Genomic DNA, 22,806 nt, shown 5'->3' on the forward strand with positions numbered 1-22,806 from the left:
TAGGGATGTATATTCACCAACTCAGGTCTGCCTAAAAACCAAAGCTTTTTAATATCTACCTTATATTACAGCAGAAAAACACAGTGAGACTAAAAACTAGAAAGACAGATGGGAGAATACAATCAGATAGGTAATGAAATTTAAGATTCCAAAAGCAGAATGCCATTCCAAGGAGTGACATGCTTTATGATGTGATCATGGGTGTGGATGACTGAAATGAGGTAGACATAGACATCTATATCTGTATCACTTACCCCCTTCTCCTTAGCAGATTTCCTTTATCTTTCTGTAAATGAAAGCCCTATAAATCTGAATCATAATGGAAATCATTTAAGTGACTAGCCCTTTGATTAAATCATTTTTATCTCCCCTTTAATCACATATAAAAGCAACTACCTTCCCATTGTTCAACTACTAGTCCCTCAGCTTCTAGGCAGATCTTCCTCATTCACTGTCCTCTAGCCTTTCTTCTCAACATCACTCACAATAAAATGCTGTAAAAATTAATAAAGCCAGGATGCCTGGGTGGCTCAGCAGGTTAGACATCTGGCTCAGGTTGTGATCTTCTGGATGGTGAAATCGACCTCCACCCTATCCCATCCCACCCCTTATGGGGCCCAGTCCCACGCCCTGACCCCCTCTGCCCCCCCACCCCCCCAACCCCCTGCCCTACCCCAGCCCCTACCTGGCCACCATGCCCCTGACCTACCCGACCTGGGGACCACCCCACCCCACCAGGGGACCACCCCACCCAGGACCCCACTGGGGGCCCCACCTGGGGCAGGATGGAATCTACTTGAGATTTTTTCCCTCTGCCCCTCCCCTCCACTAGAGCTCTAACTAAAATTTTTTAAAAAATTAATAAAGTAAAAAATTTAATAAACCAAACAGTTCCAAGAGAAAATTAACAGCCAAACACAATCCAAAGGCCTATGTGTTCTCCAATCCAAGTAAGTACCTACTGCACAGAAACAGAACCCACAAAAGCAGTAATAGAAAACAAAACAGGCCTTTCACAGAAATCTGTATTTCCTAAAGGCTCAGAACTGCCTTTCCTAATTTATAACATTTTTTCAGGAGAAAAGAGCTTGTATCCATACACAATAACACAAACTTGTTCCTGTTATATCTTGACCACATTTTTTTTTATCACTCTGGGGTTCACTAACACAAAAAAGGAGCCCTCATGACTTTTTTCCTTTGATGCTAGGGGCCTCTCTCACATGCTCAGTGGGTAGTTGCTTTTGGAGACAACATGAGAATGCACATTCTATTTTTATTGAAGATAAATAGAAAAATGAAATAGATTCCTTGCTAAATTGGACAAAAAAATTCTATAATATGCCAACATTTTTACTCCATTTCTCAGTAATCACAAAGAATCTTAACAAAGCAGGAAATGCAAAGCTGTTTATCTAACTTTCCTCATCCACACCAGCTACACCTAAGTACTGTACACAGAAGAAAATGGGACTTATTTTTAAGAGACCTAGAAAAATGAGTTTCACAGCTTTTCTGCAACTGTTCAAATCTCAACAAGAAATTTTAATTTACATTCAATCTAAATTACTACTGCTATGATTTAAATGTCTTTAATTTCTCCCCCACTTAATCCAGCTTAACAGTCACCAGATTAATAAATACACTAAAGCAGTACTTACACGATGTCAGGCAGATTCAAATTTAACAAACCCATATGCATAACACTGTCTGTCTCTAGGATAGATATTGTTCTAATTAGTCCTTAATTTTATTTTTTTTGAGATTTTATTCCTTTATTAGAGAGCAAGCAAGAGAGAGAAAGCACATGAGGGGGTCAAAGGGAGAGCAGGGAGCCTGACCAGGGATTCAATCCCAGGACTCTGGGATCATGACCTGAACGGAAGGAGATGCTCAACTAAGCTACCCAAGCACCCCCGCCCCTTAATTTCTTTTTTTAAGTAGGCTCCACACCCAACATGGGACTTGAACTCATGACCCTGAGATCAAGAGTCACATGCTTTACTGACTGAGCCAGCCAGCAGACTCTGTTCTATTTAGTCCTTATAACACTCCTATTATGCAGAATATTTGAATGGCTTTTAAATATCTCCTACAAGGTGCTTATAAGTTACAGGGAACAGAGAGGACACCGGAGAAAAGTCAAACAATACTTAACCAAAATAAATCAAAATTTATTTCACAAAGGAGTTATGATGTGTGTTTTCTGATGTTGATACCCTGAGAAGGACACAACATCAACTACTCCAATTCAGAGGCTTACCATCAGACAAACCAAAAATGATGAACATTCTACTAAAAAAGGAGAGGACTGTATCCTTCAAAAGAAAATGCCAATATTACAAAACAAAAATTGTTTTAAGGCTATGGAAATGTTCTGCATTAAAGGAGGCTGAAGAAATGTGACCACTAAATGGAAAGCCAACTCTTAGACCAGATCCTATACAGGAAAAGGAAAATGTCACAATGGACATTTGACAACTGGGACAATTGACAAAAATGAATATAACTGGCAAATTAAATAAAATTATTGTACTAAATATTGTGCTAAATTTACTGAAAGATTACTGTGGTTATATCAGAGACCATCTTTATTCTTAGGAAATATACAATGAAGTATTTAGGGAATAGAGAGCAATGTTGTCTGAAACTTACACCAAGTGGTTGTTCTTATTATTATTTTTACTTCTGCAACTTTTCTAGCAGTCTGAAATTATTTCTAGATTAAAAAATAAAAAATTACTGACATGTGGGGGCGCCTGCGTGGCTCAGTCATTAAGCATCTGCCTTCAGTTCGTTCATAATTGGGGGGGTGTCCTGGGATCGAGCCCTGCATGGGGCTCCCTGCTCAGCAGGAGGCCTGCTTCTCTCTCTCCCCCTCTCCCCCTCCCCCCTGCTTTCACTCCCTCTCTGGCTATATCTCTCTTTGTCAAATAAACAAATAAAATCTTTTAAAAAAAAATTACTGACATGAGAAAATACATGTGAAAATTGAGCTCAAAACAAAGTGGTGGGGAGAGTGGCCAAACAGTATGAGGAGGAGTGCTCAAAAGGATACACATCAAAATATGAATAGTAAGAAGCTCCTAGTGGCAAAAATGAACAATTTGTATATCAGGAACAACCACATAGACTGAAATATGTTTAAATCTATGACTTCAAATAGTACTGAAGGCAATACCAACTAATTAATTACTGTTAGAGAATGCGGAGACCAAATCACTATTTTGTGAATCGATAAATAGAAGAAAAGAACCAAGCATTTATCCTGACTTTCCTGTAAGAACCCACTGAGTAGCTAAATAGTAAATATGAGGAAGGGCACTTGGGTGACTCAGTAAGTTGAGTGCCCGACTCTTGATTTAGGCTCAGGTCATATTCTGAGTTGTGGGATTAAGCGCCAAGTCAGGCTTCATGCTCAGTGGGGAGTCTGCTTCTCTCTCTTTCTCTCCCCTTCTTCCTCTACCCGTCCCCCTGTCACACACTCTAAAATAAATAAATCTTTAAAAAATACTTGGGGAATTTTCTCTTTACTGAAATATTCTACCTAACAAATGAAGGAATTATTAAATTAGATTATCACCATTTTGCAACCCCTAATGAATTTACTAGACATTAAGCATCAAAAGGCACCAACATCACCAAAAATAAAAAAGAGAGAGACAGACAGACAACCATTCTGAGTCTTTTGTTGAACAACCCAACATTACTCATGAAGTAGCCTTAACAGAAAGAAAGATCAAGTCTCTAATTTTAACTTCAACATTATAGGAAATATATATATATATTTTTTAAAGATTTTATTTATTTATTTGACAGAGACACATTGAGAGAGGGAACACAAGCAGGGGGAGTGGAAGAGGGAGAAGCAGCCTTCCCACTGAGGAGGGAACCCGATGAGGGTCATGATCCCAGGACCGTGGGATCATGACCTAAGCCGAAGGCAGATGCTTAACGACTGAGCCACCCAGACACCCCTAAAGATTTTTTTTTTAATCATGGGGTTGGGAGGGGGTAGTGAGCACAAACAGGGAGAGTGGCAGAAGGAGAAGGAGAAGCAGGCTTCCGGCTAAGCAAGGAGCCCGATGCAGGGCTTGATCTCAGGACCCTGGGATCATGACCTGAGCCCAAGACAGATGCTTAAAAAATAACTGAGCCACCCAGACGTCTGTAAATGTATATAGTTTAAGACTCAAGATCATGTTAAACTCTGCCATAGGGATACAAGAGCAAAATCCAGACTAGGGGACAAGACAAATGATACAGTTTCTTCAACAAAGAAGTTGAAAAGAACAAAAAAGAGAATAGGAGAGATGGAGATGAAACCTAAAGATTAAGAGACACAAAAGAACTATCAATCAGGGACACCTGGGTGGCTCAATCAGGTAAGCCACTACCTTCAGCTCAGGTCATGATCCAGGATCATGCCCCTTATCGGACTCCTTGCTCAGGGGGGAACTTGCTTCTCTCTCTGCCTCTGCCTGCCTCTCTGCCTGCGTGTGTGCGCGCTGGCGCACTCTCTCTCTCTGACAAATAAATAAAACAAAATCTTTAAAAAAAAAAAAACTATCAACCAAAAGCAATGTGTAGACTTTATAGTGATCCTGATTCAAACACTCAAATTAATGTTTGTTCATAAAGCACTTATGAACAAACTGCAAATTCAAACAATGGATATTTGGTGGAATTAAGGATTATCTAAAATGTGATACTGGTTTTGTGGAGATTTTTTAAATCCTTATCTTTTAGAGATACATACTGAAATATTTACAGATGAAGGGGTGGTGTATGGATTTGCTTCAAGTAGATAAAGGAAGGAGACTGGATGAAGTTATTAAAAAAAATAAGAACTGATAAATGTTTAAGCTGAGTGACAGGAACCTGTAGGTTCATTACACTGTTCTACCTACTTTTACATATTTTAAATTCTCCACAGTAAGTTTAAAAAGCAAACAAAATAACAGTAATATTGAGGGATGAGATTTTAAGTGATTTGGGGGTTTTGTCCTTTGTGTTATTTTACTTCACCACCTTCCCATATTTTCGAGTGGTCTTCATTAGGCCTATAATAATGTCTGTAAGCTCTGTGATGGCACAGACCACATTTACCTTGTTCACCTACTTCTATATTCTCAGTGTGCCCAGTGGTGCCTGACATATACAATGCTGATAAGCACTTGAATGAATAACTTCTCTCTTTAGAAAAATGGTATTCCTTCTTAAAACTATGTAATGTCAGTAAGTACAGGGACTTGGCTATTGTCTTTATCCAACATTATAAACATTAACTCAACATTTTTTTCAATAAATTGTTGGCCAAAAATTTTAGTCTTAAATGTGAGAAGTCATCTCAAGCATAATAGATCTCTTCAGGTCATTAAAAAAAATTAAAATAGATATATGTATATATAAATATATATTTTATCAAGCCTGAAGGATTAACTTGTAAAAATTATGTACTAATGCCTATGAAATGATTTGATAACCTGGCCAAATGCTGAGAATTAAGGGCCATTCAATTCTTTTTTTTTTTTTTTTAATATTTATTTGAGAGAAAGAGAAAGAGCAAGCCCACTTACACAAAAGCAGGAGAAGAGGCAGAGGGAGAGGGAAAGACTCTTAAGCAGACTCCCTGCTGAGCAGGGCCTGCTGTGAGAACTTCATCTCACCACCCTGAGATCATGATCTGAGCCAAAATCAAGATTTGGCCACTCCAATGATTGAGCCACCCAAGCGCCCCTCAATTCTTTTCTAAATAATGAATATTAGAGGGGCATTTGGGTAGCTCAGTCAGTTAAACGTCTGGCTCAGTCATGATCTCAGGGTCCTGGAACTGAGTCCCGCTTGGGGCTCCCTGTTCGGCAGAGAGTCTACTTGTCCCTCTCCCTCTGTCCTTGCCCCTCCCCCCTTGTGCTCTGTCTCAAATAAATAAAATCTTTTAAAAAAAATGAATATTAGGAAAACAGTTACAGGAGAGTAAATTGGTAGATTTTTGGAAAACTGTTACATGTTATCAACTACAGTTGAACATAACCATAACTTATGACCCAGAAATTTTAATACATCATATATACACACAACAGAAATATACACAAGGTAGGACCAAAAATACAAACGCTAAGATGGGGGAAAAAATATCCAAAGATAAATAAACTGTGGCATATTCATATAATGAGATACTACAGAGCAACTAAAAATCAGTGAACTACAGCTATGCATCAAGTGGAAACATCTGACAAGCTTATTAGGCAAAAGAAGCCAGTCCAAAAGAAATACTGTATAATTCCATTTATTAAAAGTTAATTTGTCAATTCTATCTTTTAATTTTTTAAGGATTTTATTTTTACGTAATCTCCATAACCAATATGGGGCTTGAACTCACAACCTTAAGATCAAGAGGTGGCATACTCTACCTAGTAAGCCAGCCACCCAGGTATACCTCTATTTTGATTTTTTTTAAAGTTCAGAAACAAGCAAAACTTTATGCTCAGTTTTGCTATGAACCTAAAACTGCTTTTAAAAAATAACTGATCTCAGGGTTGTGAGTTTGAGCCCCACAGTGGATATAGAGTTTACTTAAAAATAAAATCTTTTTTAAAAAATTAAGTTTAGGGACACCTGGGTGGCTCATTCATTAGGTATCTACCTTCAGCTCAGGTCATGATCCCAGGGTCCTGAGACTGAGCCCCACATCGGACTCCCTGTTTGGCAGGGAGCCTGCTTCTCCCACTCCCTCCCACTCCTGCTCCCCCTTGTGTTCACTCTCTGTCAAACAAATAAAATCTTTAAAAAAAAAAAAAAATTCAGTTTATTAAAAAAAAAAAAACAAGCTAAACTACTCTGGTATTAAAGTCAGGTAAAGGGGCGCCTGGGTGGCTCAGTGGGTTGAGCCGCTGCCTTCGGCTCAGGTCATGGTCTCAGGGTCCTGAGATCGAGTCCCGCATGGGGCTCTCTGCTCGGCGGGGAGTCTGCTTCCTCCTCTCTCTCTGCCTCTCTGCCTACTTATGATCTCTTTCTGTCAAATAAATAAAATAAAAAATCTTCAAAAAAAAAATAAAGTCAGGTAAAAATAGCTTTGGGAAAGTGGGAGGAAATACTGACAGGAATGCTAAGATGAGCTTCTGAGGTATTAGCAGTGTTCTACTTCTTGACCAAAGTAATGGTCACGTGAATATGTTCACTTTGTAATAATTCAGTGAGGTATACACTTTTTTTTAACGATTTTTATCTATTTATTTGACAGAGAGAGAGAGACAGTAAGAGAGGGAACACAAGCAAGGGGAGTGGGAGTGGGAGAATCGGGCTCCCCTCCGAGCAGGGCGCCAGATGTGGGGCTGGATCCCAGGACCCAGAATCATGACCTGCAAGCCAAAGGCAGATACTTAACAACTGAGCCACCCAGGTGCCCCTCAGTGAGCCATACACTTAAGACCTATGTACTTCTCTGTACATACACTATAAATCAATTTTTTAAAATGTTTGATATACAAATAGCAAATCTTCCCTGACTTGGACTGTCTAAAACATTCCCCAAACTTAAAGAATCTTGCTTTGAATGTTAGTAAAAATAGTGCAGTATCTCCCCACTCCAATAAGAACTTAACTTATTTTGCTTATCCTAGTTCACACCTAATAGTCCTAATTCTGGATTTATCTAAGAAAGGATGGGGAGCCTGGGTGGCTCAGTGGGTTAAGCCTCTGCCTTGGGCTTGGGTCTTGATCTCAGGCTCCTGGGATCAAGCCCCACGTGTAGTGTCGGGCTCTTTGTTCAGCAGGGAGCCTGCTTCCCCCTCTCTTTCTGCCTGCCTCTCTGCCTACTTGTGATGTCTCTCTCTGTCAAACAAATGAATAAAATCTTTAAAAAAAAAAAAAGGACATTTTTGTTTTAACTTTTATTTGCATTTATTATGCTGATTTACTCCTGGACCATAAATTTTTATTTCTTCAGGGGTATCTTTTTTCTTCTGTGCAACCTCCTCTTCTGCTTTAGTAACAACCTGATCTTTTCAGTAAGAATCACCTCAGTGTGGCATGGAGAGTTCATGGTTGGGTTAACCCAAGCATGAACTCTATAAGTTTGTTATCTAATCTTAAGGACTTTGTTCACCTGGATATGCTCAATGACCAGAGAATCTACATCTAAACCCTTAAGTTCAGCATCACTCTCTGCATTTTTAAGCATGTGCAGTAAAAATTCAGCACTTTTTTGTAACCACCAACCGCGTGTCCAGCCGCCCTGTTTGGCCTGGGCGCACCTGCCAACTCAATTCTAGAAACAGAATGGCACACAATGCTTCAGTCAAGTGACCCTTCAGGTATTTGGTGGCTTTTCAGATATGCATATCTTTGATGGCCTGGGCAGTTTCACCTGTGTACCTAAAGTGAATACAAAGATTTAAACCTCCTGATTTGCATGATTTTGTAGGATTTTCTGGGTCAAGGGAATAGCAAACCATTTTCAGAGATCATCTCAGGCTGCTTACAGGAAGAAGAAGAAAGCAGATGTTTTAAAACCCATTTAGATTCTTTGGGCTCTTATCTACTATACAGATATGTATCATAAACAGGGAGAGAGAAGGCACTCAACAAATATTTACTAATGAGTCAAAGCCCAAACTTTAAACAAATTTACATATCAAAGTCTGAAATACATAGCACAGACAAAATAGGGTAAAAACTCAGCTTATTGGCCTAAACAGTACAACTTTCAGAAATCCCACTTTTACAAACCAAGAAATTACAGAATATACTGCTTTTTAGGAAGAGATCAATTCATGCCAACAGCTATCCATGGCAGAGGAAACTGGTCCTTTCCTCTTTCACTCCTGCCTGGCTCAGACAAGGCACAACTTCCTAATATCATAGCTAAGTGAAAAGAACACAGCAGCAACTCTGCTTTTAAGGACAGGAACTAACTACTCAAACCATGATAGGATAGAAACTGAGCAGCAAGGAGTTAGCAAAGGCAGATGATAATGTTAGGGAAAAAAATAAGGTGAAGAAAATACTTGATCATCTGTTCTTGTGCCTGAAAATTCTAAAATCATTACTCTTCTGGGGCACCTGGCTGGTTCAGTCAGTAGAGTACAACTCTTGATCTCAGGGATGTGAGTTTGAGCCCCATGTTGGGTATAAAGATTACTTAAAAAAACACATAAAATCTTTAAAAAAAGAAATAAAGAAATAAAGGAAGGAAGGGAGGGAGGAAGGAAGAAAGAAAGGGAGAAAGAAACAAAGAAATTTTTTTTTTTTTTGAAAGAAAGAAATTAATTCATTACTATTCCGGCTTTCCACAGCGGCAGTAAACCAAAACTTATCTGAGGTCTCCCCAGCCTAGAATTGACCTACAATCAATGTGTGTCCTGAATGTCCATCAGAATTCCCTTTCTTTAAGATTTTTTTTTTTTTTTTTGAGAGAGAAAGAGCACACAAGAGAGCACATGCTAGTGAGCACTAGCAGGGGCTTGAGGGAGAAGGTGAAGCAGACTCCCCACTAAGCAGGGAGCCTGACCTGGGGCTTGATTCCCCCAGGACCCTGAGGTCATGACCTTAGCCGAAGGCAGAGGCTTAACCAACTGAGCCACCCAGGCACCCCCAGAATTCACTTTCTAGAGAGTTTCCCAGTAGTATTGTTTTAGTTAATTAGGTAACAAATAAATGATGATAAATACAAGTTTTTCTTTTTTTAAGATTTTATTTATTACACAAAGAGAAATCACAAGCAGGCAGAGAGAGAGGGGAAACAGGCTCCCTGCTGAGCAGAGAGCCCAATGCGGGGCTCCATCCCAGGACCCTGCGATCATGACCTGAGCAGAAGGCAGAGGCTTAACCCACTGAGCCACCCAGGTGCTCCAATATAAGTTTTTCTATGGGCAACTCAATGTAAATGACTTGATATTATTCTCATCACTAGGGATATTGTTTAAAAGCACAAGTAATTAATGTTCAGTATGGAAAATAATTTTGCAAAAAAATGTTTGGAAATGCATTTTTTAAAGTTATTTAAATTCTAGTGCAATATTAGTTTCAAATATATAATTCAGAGATTCAGTATTTCTGTACATCACCCAGTACTCATCACAATAAATCCAACTCATATTACCCATCCCCCTCATCCACCTCCATTCTGGTAACCATTTGTTCTGTATAGTTGGGAGTCTATTTCTTGGTTTGCCTCTTTTTCTTCCCCCCGCTTCCTCATTTGTTTTGTTTCTTAAATTTTACATTTGAATGAAATCATATGGTATTTTTCTTTCTCTGACTTATTTTGCTTAGCATAATACTCTCTGGCTCCATCCATGCTGTTGTAAATGCCAAGTTTTCATTCTTTTTTATGGCTGAGTAATAGTCTACTGTGTGTGTGCATGCACACGTACATATCACATATGTTTTAATATTTTATTTATTTATTCATGAGAAACAGAGAGAGACAGAGAGAGGCAGAGGATGAAGCAGGCTCCCCACGGAGCAGGGAGCCCCATATGTGACCTGATCCCATGAGATCATGACTTGAGCCAAAGGCAGGCGTTTAACCATCTGAGCCACCCAGGCATCCTCACACCACATCTTCTTTACCCCCTTACCAACTGATGAACACTTGGGCTGTTTTCATAATCTGGTTATTGTAGATAATGCTGCAATGAACCCTGGGTACATGTATCAATATGAAAAATAATTTTTAGGGGCACCTGGGAGGCTCAGTGGGTTAAAGCCTCTGCCTTCCGGCTCAGGTCATGATCCCAGGGTCCTGGGATTGAGTCCCCCATCTGGCTCTCTGCTCAGCAGGGAGCCTGCTTCCCCTTCTTGCTCTGCCTGCCTCTCTGCCTACTTGTGATCTCTGTCCGTTAAAATAAATAAATAAAATCTTTAAAAATAATAATAATAATAATAATTTTTAAATAATACAAAGATATTTTTAAAAAAGAAGAGTACATGGGGCGCCTGGGTGGCTCAGTGGGTTAAAGCCTCTGCCTTCAGCTCAGGATATAATCTCCATGATCTCAGGGTCCTGGGATCGAGCCCCACATCACACTCTCTGCTCAGCAGGGAGCCTGCTTCCCCCTCTCTCTCTGCTTGCCTCTCTGCCTACTTGTTGTGATCTGTCAGATAAATAAATAAAATCTTAAAAAAAAAAAAGAAGAGTAAATGGAAATCATAGGTCAAACTTAACAAAAGCTGAGGTCTTCTGTCTTCTTGATAGGCATAAAATATTTCCTACTGGTAAGGACCTGCCTCTATAGAGGATGCTTATCTGAAAGATGCTGAGGCATCTGATTTGCTAATAGGTCAGTTGAGTGTAATTATGCCAAGGAAAGAGCAATGAGCAAACCACACCCAGAGTCCAGGTAGAAACTGATTAGAGATATCCAAACAGAATAAAACTATCCACAAGGATGTTCATGGTAGCATAACATGTTATAACAGCAAAATAAAAAAATTTATTACTGTTCATCAATATAAAACTGGCTAAATTATGTATGCTTATTAATGTGTATGGAATTACACACGGAATTCTCTGCAACCACTGAAAAGAATGATTTAGGGGTGCCTAGGTGGCTCAGTAGGAAGCATCTGCCCTCAGCTCCAGTCAGGAAGTCGGAGTCCTGGGATTGAGCCCCACATGGGGCTCCCTGCTCAACAAGGAGTCTGCTTCTGCCACTCCCTCTCTTCCCCCCACCCAGACTTGTACCCCCTCTCTCGCAAATGAATAAATAAAATCTTAAAATATATATATTTATTTATACACACATACACACACACACACACATATACATATATATATATAGAAAGACTCAATTCTCAAAATGCTTATAATTTATTGGGAAAAACTACTGACAAATACCAAGACACCAAAAGTTAAAGAAAATCCTTTACTCAAGTTGCTCATGTGGTATTAGACCTTTTGGAAGCAAAAAGATATCAGTAGTATGAAGAAAATTGTGCCAAATTTTTAAAGAAAAGACTAAGTGAATTCTATGAAAAGGCGGTTTCTTAAAATTCATCAAGTCTAACCTCCCACTCTATGTCTTTTAGAACATTCTTACCACTCATTCAGTTTCTGCTTAAAATGTTCTTTAAAAAAAAAAAAAATCGTAAGTAGTCCATTCCCTTTAAGAACAGCTCTAATTTAACGTTCTTCCTTACTTTAAATTAAATCATTTCTTGGGGTGCCTGGGTTGCTCAGTCGAGAAGCATCTGCTTTTGGCTCAGGTCATGATCCCAGGGTCCTGGGATCCAACCCCACATCAAGCCTCCAAATGAAGCCCGGGATCATAAACAAGAAGCCTGTTTCTCTCTCTCCCACTGCCCCTGCTCCTGTTCCCTCTCTTGCTCGCTCTCTGTCAAGTAATAAATAAAAAATCTTTAAAAAAACAAACCAACAAAAAAAAAACCTCAACGTTTAAAGAAACATTTTTAAAAATCTGGGCGCCTGGGTGGCTCAGTCGTTAATCGTCTGCCTTTGGGTCGGGTCATGATCCCGGGGTCCTGGGATCCCCCCCACACCCATATGAGGCTCCCTGCTTGGCAGGAAACCTGCTTCTCCCTCTCCTACTCCCCCTGCTTGTTTCCCTCTCTCCATCTCTCTCCCTCTCTGTCAAAACAATAAATAAAATATTTAATTAATTGTGCTCGCTTCGGCAGCACATATACTAAAAAATTGGAATGATACAGAGAAGATTATTAGCATGGCTCCTGCGCAAGGATGACACGCAAATTCGTAAAATATTTAATTAATTAATTAATTAATAAGTAAATATAATTTCTTCTAATTTTTTAAAATTTAAATTCAATTGGCCAACATATAGTGCAGCATTAGTTTCAGATGTAGAGTTTCTTATAATTTTCAATTCACTGGTCAACTTGCCCCAGATTTGCCTTCTGGAATGAAGTTTTATTTTTGTTTTTTAAGTAATCTCTACACCCAACTTGGGGCTCAAACTCACAACCCCCAGGTCAAGAGTTGCATGCTTCATGGACTGAGCCAGAGAGACACCCCTGCAATGAAGTTTTTTAAAACAATTTCCGTCTATTATGATACTTCCCCTCTTAAATCATCTCAAAACTAAACCTCTCAATTCCTCAAATGTTTTCTACACTCTTCATTATTCTAATGATTCTCCTCTGAAGAAATTCTACTTTCTCAATGTGCCTCTTAGAATCAAATACCCCAAGTGAACACAAAATTCCAGATCTGATCTGACCACTGTCATTATTTTCTTTGTCTGCGTCACCATAAACAGTAAAAGAAAAGTTGCCCAGCAGTATACAATTTATTGACAAATTAGTAGTACTGTTCAGCCCATAAGTAACTTATATTTAATCTGAGGGGTTTAAAGTGGCCAGGGGGTGGGAGGTTGGGGTACCAGGTGGTGGGTATTATAGAGGGCACGGATTGCATGGAGCACTGGGTGTGGTGAAAAAATAATGAATACTGTTTTTCTGAAAATAAATTAATTAATAATAATTTTTAAAAAAAAGACCCACAGACCATAGAAGACAAATAAATAAATAAATAAATAAAGGCATTTATAGTTTAAAAGTGTAAAGGAGAAAAAGATCACTGAGGACAGGAACTCGGGAACTTTTCAACAACAAAAAAAAGTAGACTGTATGCTGGGAAAGGAAGAAAACATTTTTGATAAGCAGAAAATTCAAAAGAATATTTCAGGGGGTATAAATGCAGAACAGTGGTGCAGAGGCAGGAATGAGCAGAGTTAGTGCTATAGCTAAATATCTGTATAAGGATAGGCAAAAATATAGGGCCAAAAAAGAAACCTTAACCCATAGGCAAAAAGACATGATTAAAGGGTTATACCAAGAAACTGACTTTTTTAAGATTTTATTTATTTTTGAGTGAGAGAGAGAGAGAGAATGCATGTGACCATGAGTTGGGGAAGGGGCAGAGGGAGAAGTAGACTCCCCACTGGGCAGGAAGCCCAATGCAGGACTTGATCCCACAACCCTGGGACCATGACCTGAGCAGAAGGGAGATGTTAAACCCACTGAACCACTGGGATGCCCCTCTTCTAGTGATTTCCAATGATACTGTGCCTTTGGTAATTTTGTACTTCTCAGAAGAGATGTAGAGTTTCTTATCATTTTCAACCACTGGTCAACTTGTCCCAATTCTGTCCTCTGGAATGAAGTTTTGTTTTCATTTTTTAAGACTCTCTACCCACAAGGAGGAGCACCCGAAACTGACTTCTTTAGATGTCTGGAGATAATTAAATACCAGTTTGCCAATTTCTACGCCAGTTTCTACTACTGTTTGAACTTTGACCACAGGGGAAAAGTTTCTAATTCAATTCTACACCAAGATGAACTGATAGTGAGTTCTGCAATATTACACAGGCTTCTTTCATAACATGAACATTCCTAACTGTCAAAATATAATGCAAGAATATCATTTTAGAAAGATTTATTTTAAAAAAAAAGAGAGAGAGAAAGATTTATTTTGATCCATTTCTGTAAGTTCTCCCAAAATGGATACTTTGGCATTTAATATGAATACTTCTGTATGAGGTACCTGCTTATTTCAGTAATTAATAATCTTCAGGATTTCCATTCAAAAGATAATGACCTGCTGATCTCTAATCCCCCAGGTTCAAAAGAAGAGAGATTCGACTAATATAATGTGAAAACAGAAAGAAGTTAGCTAAATAGAATTTCTAGACAATGATAGTTGCCCAATATTAGAACTGCAGCAGCTCCTTCTCTGAAGTTATTTAAATGCAATTAAATTGGAATTTCTGGTTTAATAGAGTTGCTGCCTAAACAGTCTTTCATAAGGACTAGCACTATAATACAGTACAGCAGAAAAGATTTAAACTGTCCAAGGGACATTGCAAAACCCAACCGCCCAAATCCTGCTACTCAACAGCAGGGATCTAAAAGAATAAACAGATTCCCAGCTGCTTAGAGAAAATGTCTTACTAAAAGCAGAGCAAAATTCTCATTAATGAAAAATCAACCATGAAGAAAAAAAAACTGCCTCCTAATCCCTTGAAAATAGTCAAATCCATTTTGGGTTAATGGAGATTTAACAAAACAGTGGAAGAGAGCAGAGCAAAACAGTTCCCTCTGCCAGCAGCTGGGGGAAACACCCATCAAAGAAATCACAAATAACAATGCTTCTAATCCACAGAGCCAAAAGAAACATGAACTCTATCCAGTGAAGGGTATCAGGAAAAGGCTCTTGCAGATAAATTCTTTCTCTCATCATCAAGCCACCTTATCCTACATCTTGTTGAACACTGATATGATAGGGATGTAACTTCAACTGTCCAAGATCAAATTCAATGGGTAATCCAAGCCCTGCTTTTTCTAATCAGATAATCTCTAAAATCACAGTACTCCCATGCATTTATTCAAAGCCAGTACTGAGCTCCTGTGTCAGGCACCAAGAATACAAAAACCTGTAAGAAACAATCTCTACCCTCACAGAGCTTAATCCATGCACCTTGCCTCATCTTAACCCCCAAAGCTCTTGCCTTAAAATATCTTCTTAGATGGGTCAAGCGACCTCAGCGAAAAAGCAATAAAGGCCCTTTGATTACTGTGATAGAAGCTAATACATAAACAAACATATAGGTCAATACGACTTATGCTCTGCTCCAAAAGGAGAGAAGACAACACAACTTTCCAAGTCGAATATTAGAATAACCTTATCCTACACTACAGAGAAGCAGGGAACCAGACAAGCAGCAGAGGGTGCCAGCCAAGAAATACACTGGAAGAAGGGATGTGACAGCTGTACTACATCGCGTTTAAATAACGATAAAAAGAACCTTCTACTAATCCGCCTGCAGTTTCACGGTGCAGGGAAAAGGAAGGGAGACTGCCCACTGTTGACACCAACTATTCGCGGTTTCCTAGCTATTCCACTCTGACTGGAAAAGTGCCCCAGTCACTGTTTAATAGGATCTGGGCCTGCCGGCCAACAACTCCGTCACATGGCCACGGAAATGGAGAGGTTAACAGTCCCCCCACAGGAGAGTGAGGGAAAACAAGAAAGGGTGGAAAGAACCTCTTTAAATGTTTATAAATGTGTTAACATAATCGCTCCCCGAGGCACGAACGGGAAGTGAAGTTTGGAAAAGGTGGTAACCCCACGCCCACTGGAAGCATGTGGGGACCCCTCGACGACCCCTGTCCCCTTCCCCGCCAGTCCACACTCACCGCGTACACAGAGCAATGACATGGCCGAGGCACCGGCGAGCTTCCGCCGTACCCCAGCCGCGCCGCCGCACCCGGCCGCTCCCGCTTTCCTCTCAGCAGGTGCCGCGGCTGCTCCCGCTATCGGCCCCACAGGTCTGACCGCTCCTCATGGTCCCGGTGGCAGGCAGTGTCCCGCTGCTCTCTCGGACCCGCGTCAATTCTCACCGTCTGACTGGGCTCCCAATAGCTGTGAGTACGGTTGGGGAGGCAGGAGACTGGGCGCGGCACCACGACGCCATCGCTGGGAGGCAGGAGCTACCGGGACTACCCCCCTCCTTTCGCTCCACCGGGATCCCGGCGAGCGTCTGGAAGGAGCCTACCAGTGGCGCTCCGCCTCCCAGCCAATCAACTCACGCCCAGTCCACCGACCCCACCTCCCATAAGCACGTAAGAGGCGGGGTTTCCTTCCTCTTCCCTAAGTTCAAGAATGAAGGCAGCTCCGCCCACTAATAAGTGTAGAACTGAGTGGGCGGGGCTTCTCCTCACTAGGAGGAGGTAACTGAAACCCTCTGCTCCTCCTACCCAAGAAGATTTTTTTCATTGAAGAATTTTCCATTCGACTTCTTACTCTATTGATTACAGCTGACGGAACCCCTACGGGTACTAATTTAGTAAGATCATACCACAAGACAAACATGTTTTAATTAGCAACTACAAAAAAAAAAGTAAAATAACTGTGTGAGCATAAAGTAAAATGTTTGGAGACCAGTTCTTTTTTTTCTTGCACGCCATTGTATCTCCAACGGCTGTAGTAGTACCTGGTATATAGAAATGAGGCCGTAAATATTTACTGAATGAAGGATAGAGGGACGGTAAGTATTTTAAGCTAGGACTTCTCTCTGGTAGGATGACAAATGAACATGTGAGGACGTGAAAAAGACCAGAACAGAAAACCGGAAGACACATAGTATAACGTACAGATCCAACACCCCTTCCACACCACAGTTCTAATCTAATTGATTTGGGGTATAGCTCAGGAATCCTATGTTTTAAAAGCTCCCCAGGTGATTCTAATGTGATGCCAGGGCTGAGCACCATTAGAGGAGATGCTTTCTAAGACCTCATTAGGCCAACTAAGATTTCAGCATTTGCAACTCTTGGCTCCATGGAATTCTGCCTGCAGTCCCAGGGAGGGTCTGTCAATCTAACAGGGTCTTTGCCCTCCCGAAGCAAACCTAGCTATCATATAATTTCTCTCGGTGAAATAGTTGCTATGAGAGAGTGACACTCCAAATGCAATAGCAAGCAGTAGCAAATGCAATGAAGAATACTTGATCCTTCCAGTGTTCATCCAAATTTGGAGTAATACCCCGAGGAAGATTTTCACCACGGCCAATGAGCCAGCCTTGTTAACAGAGATGCTGACCCTCAAAATAATGGGCATTCTCCGGAATGCTGGAAGTTGGACTACCTAGCTATCTAGTCCAGCTGTCCTTTATAAAATTGAGGAGAGCATGAACCTTGAAGCCAATCAGATCCATCTGGTATATTATCTATTTTTGTGCAACAAATTACTCCAAAACTTAGTGGCTTGAAACAACATTATCTCACAGTTTCTGTGGGTCAGGAATCTGAGTATGGCTTGATTGGATCCTCTGACTCAGGTTTTTTACAGACTGTTATCAAAGTGCCAGCTTGACTAAAAAAACATCCACTTCTAAGCTCACTCCTGTAATTGTGGGCAGGACTCAATTCCCCCTAGGCTGTTGGCCTGTCTCACTCAGTTCCTTTCATCGGGCCTTTCCCACATGGCTGCTTGCTTAAAGCATACAAGCAGAGAAGGCAATAAAGTCTTTTAGCAAATGGAAGTCACATTATTTTTTAGCTTAATCACAGAAGTGACATCCCCTCATTTTTGCTGTATTCTCTGCATCAGAAGCAAGTCACATTCAAGGCAAGGGGATTACACAAGGACATGAATACCACCAGAAACTGCCTCACTGGGACAGCCATCATTGGGGGACCATCCTAAAAATCTGCCTACCACACCTGGAACTGAGTTCTAGCTCTAATATTTTGACCTTGGGCAAGCTACATGGCCTCAATTTCCCAAAGAATAATAATAGTAACTGCTTTATAAGATGGTTTTAAAGTTTAAATGAGGAAATGCATTTAAATTACCTAGTAAATACAAAAATGCCCAATACATGTTTGTTGTTACTTAGATTGTGGACATGAAGGTAGGAATGTGGCTGGGAAATAAAGGGAAGGTAAGCAGAGCAAGAGCCACTGTCTAAAGTTTATGATGTAAGCTCTGAGGAATCCCAGTTTCCCAGTTAAAAGTTCAGAAAAGGGGTACCTGGGTGATTCATTCAGTTAAGTGTCTGCCTTCAGCTCAGTTCATGATTTCAGTGTCCTGGAATCAAGCCCTACACCAGGATCCCCACTCAGCAGGGAGTCTGCTTCTCTCTCTCTCTCCCTCTCCCTCTGCCTCTCCCCCTGCTCCTGCTTTCTCTCTCTCTCTCTCTCTCTCTCTCTCTCTTTCAAATTAATAAAATCTTTTTTTTTTAATGTTCAGAGGAAAAACGCAATGACGTCTTTGGCCCTCTAGGCCCTTGACAGGCACCAGTTATACTCATCAACAAGGTAAATGTACCTTCAGAAGCAACTCAGACAGGGATAGAAAACCAGTCCTCCATGCCACACAGTCTTCATTAGTTTTTCCAGTACAGTACTTGAAAGTTCTTCAGCATTTGAATGGAATTCATACTTCAGGTTTAGTTGGCAGGTAGCTGAGAGCTAGGACTCTGAAATCCAGGAAATGAGAAGGAAAGGGGGAGGGAACAAGGAAAGTAAGTAGTGAAGAGAACCCAAGAATCTCAAGAGGTTCAGACCGAAATACCGAAGTTTGGCTCTGTTGCTGCCTTTTTTGGGAGCCCTCAGGCAAGAAAGAAGTGGTCCAGCTTAGAACCCTGATGCAGGGGAACCATCTACCAACTTTATGACTATCTTTAAGTCATGCTCCAAGGCCATTAAAAGTTCACTCTTCCTCCAAGTTCCCTATCTCTTAGAAAATATCTCCCAATGCCTAATGAGAAATTTAATATAAATAACTAATTAACACATATTTATTAAGTGTCTTTTAGATCAGTCTTAATGGGAGGATGCAAAAGCAAACAAAGCACAGTTTTTATCCATAAAAGGTTTATAAGGTGTTGGGAAAGATCTGTGAAAGAGCGAAGAACTTAACTGGGGCAGTGAATATGGAACTGAGGGGTATAAGAAAGAAAAATCCCTTTAACATATGTCAGTGTTAAAGAACTAATGTGATAGAACTTGGCACACAATGATTGTGAATACAGAGAAGAATAAGAATCTCATTTCTTTAGTAGTGAACCATTGGAGGGAGAGAGAGTTTTAAAGTTGGGTAGACTGAAAGAATGATGCTACAGTTTACTGATAGAGAGGAAACCAAGGTTTGGGGAGAAACGTTTCCTTTTGGACATATACATTAGGCTTGAGATTGTCATATGTACCCACTAGATAGATAATGTGGACTTGAACCCTGAGAAAGCAGTCCAAGCTAGAGATAGATCTTCTAATCAATAAAGATATAACTATTTTAATCCCCACTTTTAAAATAAAGAAAATGAAGCAAAATTAGAATCCAAACCCAACTGTATCTTTCACCAGAGCTCAGTTAGCCACACAGCTATATTGCCTCTTAAGAACTGGAGAAATTCAGCAAAAGCTATGGAGGAATCAAGATAGGCTTCATAAGAGAGAAGTAGCATGTGGAGGAGGTGGATCTCAATGTATGGACAGCACTGAACATACACATATGGAAGAAAGGGTATTTCATATACAGAGAATAAGTTGTATGATCAAATCAAGAAATGGAATCACTGGGGGCGCCTGGGTGGGTCAGTGGGTTAAAGCCTCTGCCTTCGGCTCAGGTCATGATCCCAGGGTTCTGGGATCGAGCCCCACATCAGGCTCTCTGCTCAGCAGGGAGCCTGGTTTCTTCTCTCTCTCTCTGCCTGCCTCTCTGCCTACTTGTGATCTCTGTCAAATAAATAAAATCTTTAAAACAAACAAACAAAAAAAATGCTTTTAAAAAAAAAAGAAAAAAAGAAATGGAATCACTGAACCTGTACAGGTATTTAAGAGTAAGTTGCAAAGAGGGGCGCCTGGGTGGCTCAGTGGGTTAGGCCACTGCCTTCGGCTCAGGTCATGATCTCAGGGTCCTGGGATCGAGTCCCACGTCGGGCTCTCTGCTCAGCAGGGAGCCTGCTTCCTCCTCTCTCTCTCTCTGCCTGCCTCTTTGCCTACTTGTGATCTCTCTCTGTCAAATAAATAAATAAAATCTTTAAAAAAAAAAAAAAAAAAAAAAAAAAAAAAAGAGTAAGTTGCAAAGAGTTTGAGAGCCCTATGGTTGCTAGGAGACTATTTAAACTCAGAAAGGAACAAAGGTCTTTTATGGAGAACACCTACTTTTAAGGAGTAGGAAAATGAGATGGAAAAGAAATGGTCAGAGAGGGAAAACAAGAAAATAACCAAACTACCTGTATATTATTCCATTATAGATCTTATCTTCTTGAAAAATAATTGCATATCTATCCTTTCTTTAGACACAGAGCTCCTCAACAACAAAGGACCTGTTTTCTATATCTTTATCCCTAACACCTAACACAACATCTGGTAATTATGCCCAAAAAAGACCTGTTGACTAATTAAATACATGAATGAATTAATGAATGAGAATGTTTTTAGAGTTGGTTATTGTCAAAAATAAACCTGGACATTAGTCAAAGTGATTAGGACAGGGACACCTGGGTGGCTCAGTCAATTAAGCATCTGCCTTCAGCTCAGGTCATGATCTTAGTGTCCTGGCTCTTTGCTCAGCAGGGACCCTGCTTCTCCCTCTGTTTGCCACTCCCCCTGCTTGCGTTCTCTCTCTCTCTGACAGAAAATAAATAAAATATTTTTAAAACCATGTTTTTTCTTTTAAATGTTCATTTATTTATTTGTTTGACAGAGAGAGAGAGAGACAGCAAGAGAGGAAACACAAGCAGAGGGAGTGGGAGAGGGAGAAGCAGGCTCCCCACTGAGCCGGGAGCCTGATGCAGGGCTCGATCCCAAGACCCTGGGATCATGACCTGAGCCAAGGCAGAGACTTTAACCCACTGAGCCACCCAGGCGCCCCTTAAAGATTTTATTTTTAAGTAAACCCTACACCCAACATGGGGCTCAAACTCATGAACCCAAGATCAAGAGTCATGTGCTCCACTGACTGAGCCAGCCAGGTGCCCCTAGCCCAGCATATTTGGAACTCGGTAAATACTGCCAAATGAATAAAATTCCACTGTGGGAATATATTCCATGAAAATAATTCAAATAAATGGGGGGAAAGCTGTGCAAAAAGATATTTGTACAGGATTATCTAAGTAGTGAAATCTGAAAATCAGAATGCCAAATAATTCAATGAATTCCTATAAATCAGTTTAGTCATTCCTATCAAATATTTACTTAATATCTATTTATTAGTAACACTGTAATCCTATACAAATAGATAAATATCAGAGAAAGAGACCTTACAAGAGATGTAAGTAAGTGTTAGTGCACTCAAGAAAAATTTATTGAGGGGCACTTGGGTGGCTCAGTGGGTTAAGCCTCTGCCTTCCGCTCAGGTCATGATCTTAGGGTCCTGGCATTGAGCCCCACATCAGGCTCTTTGCTCACTGGGGAGTTGGCTTCCCTCTCTCTCTGCCTGTTCTGCCTACTTGTGATCTCTCTCTGTCAAATAAATAAATAAAATCTTTGAAAAATAAAAGAAAAATTTATTGAGCATCTACCAAGTACTACATACCATGCTACAGACACAAAGAGGAATAAGACATTTCTTCAAAGAATGCACAGTCTGGGGATAGACAGACCATTAAAAGTGCTACGATCATGGTTAGAAGGAAGAAATGGGTTGTTTGCATACATACCTGGAGGTTTCAGAATTATTTGAATACTTAATAAGTGGGGAGGGTATAGTTAACTTAGTAAATATATAAACTTCATGAAGGAAAGGACGTGTGTTTCTCACTATTGGAAAAAATTATCCAAGACTTACAAACAAGCAAAAGAAATTGCTGGGTGTTCTTGCAGTTTTAGTACCAGGCACTGTCTAGAGCAGAGAACAGCAAACTTCTTCTGTAAAAGACAATTTAGTAAATACTTAGGTTTTAGGCCAAAAAAAGCAAAATTGAAGCTGTTGTATAGGTACTTGCATAACAAGAGAAAAAACAACTTTTTAGGGGCGCCTGGGTGGCTCAGTGGATTAGGCCGCTGCCTTCGGCTCGGGTCATGATCTCAGGGTCCTGGGATCGAGCCCCGCATGGGGCTCTCTGCTCGGCAGGGAGCCTGCTTCCCTCCTCTGTCTCTGCCTGCCTCTCTGCCTACTTGTGATCTCTCTCTCTGTCAAATAAAATAAATAAAATCTTAAAAAAAAAAAAGAAAAAACAACTTTTTAAATAGTAACATTCAAGGGATGCCTGGGTGGCTCAGTTGGTTAAGCGGCTGCCTTCGGCTCAGGTCATAATCCCAGCGTCCTGGGATCGAGTCCCACATTGGGCTCCTTGCTCGGCAGGGAGCCTGCTC

The 22,806-nt window shown here is 40.4% G+C and overlaps 1 protein-coding gene and 1 non-coding gene across 6 annotated transcripts in view; one reads left to right on the forward strand and one right to left on the reverse strand.

The window, feature by feature from the left end:
* UNC13B (unc-13 homolog B) overlaps positions 1 to 22,806 on the reverse strand; it is a 250,768-nt gene that overhangs the window by 215,625 nt on the left and 12,337 nt on the right. For 3 of the 5 annotated variants that reach the window (XM_059411409.1, XM_059411410.1, XM_059411407.1), the window contains exon 1: positions 16,180 to 16,539. The exons of 1 other annotated variant lie outside the window; for it this stretch is intronic. In XM_059411409.1, coding sequence (XP_059267392.1) covers positions 16,180 to 16,201 — 22 coding nt within the window. In that variant the 5' untranslated portion in view covers positions 16,202 to 16,539. Of the gene's footprint in view, positions 1 to 16,179; positions 16,540 to 22,806 lie in introns of those variants that run through there. One more of the 5 variants, XM_059411411.1, reaches the window with a different exon arrangement.
* LOC132025223 (U6 spliceosomal RNA) lies at positions 12,627 to 12,738 on the forward strand. Its single transcript, XR_009406488.1, has one exon. It is a non-coding gene; the product is annotated as a U6 spliceosomal RNA (small nuclear RNA).

This window comes from Mustela nigripes, chromosome 9 (genome assembly GCF_022355385.1).
Source record: "Mustela nigripes isolate SB6536 chromosome 9, MUSNIG.SB6536, whole genome shotgun sequence".
Classification (NCBI taxonomy): domain Eukaryota; kingdom Metazoa; phylum Chordata; class Mammalia; order Carnivora; family Mustelidae; genus Mustela; species Mustela nigripes.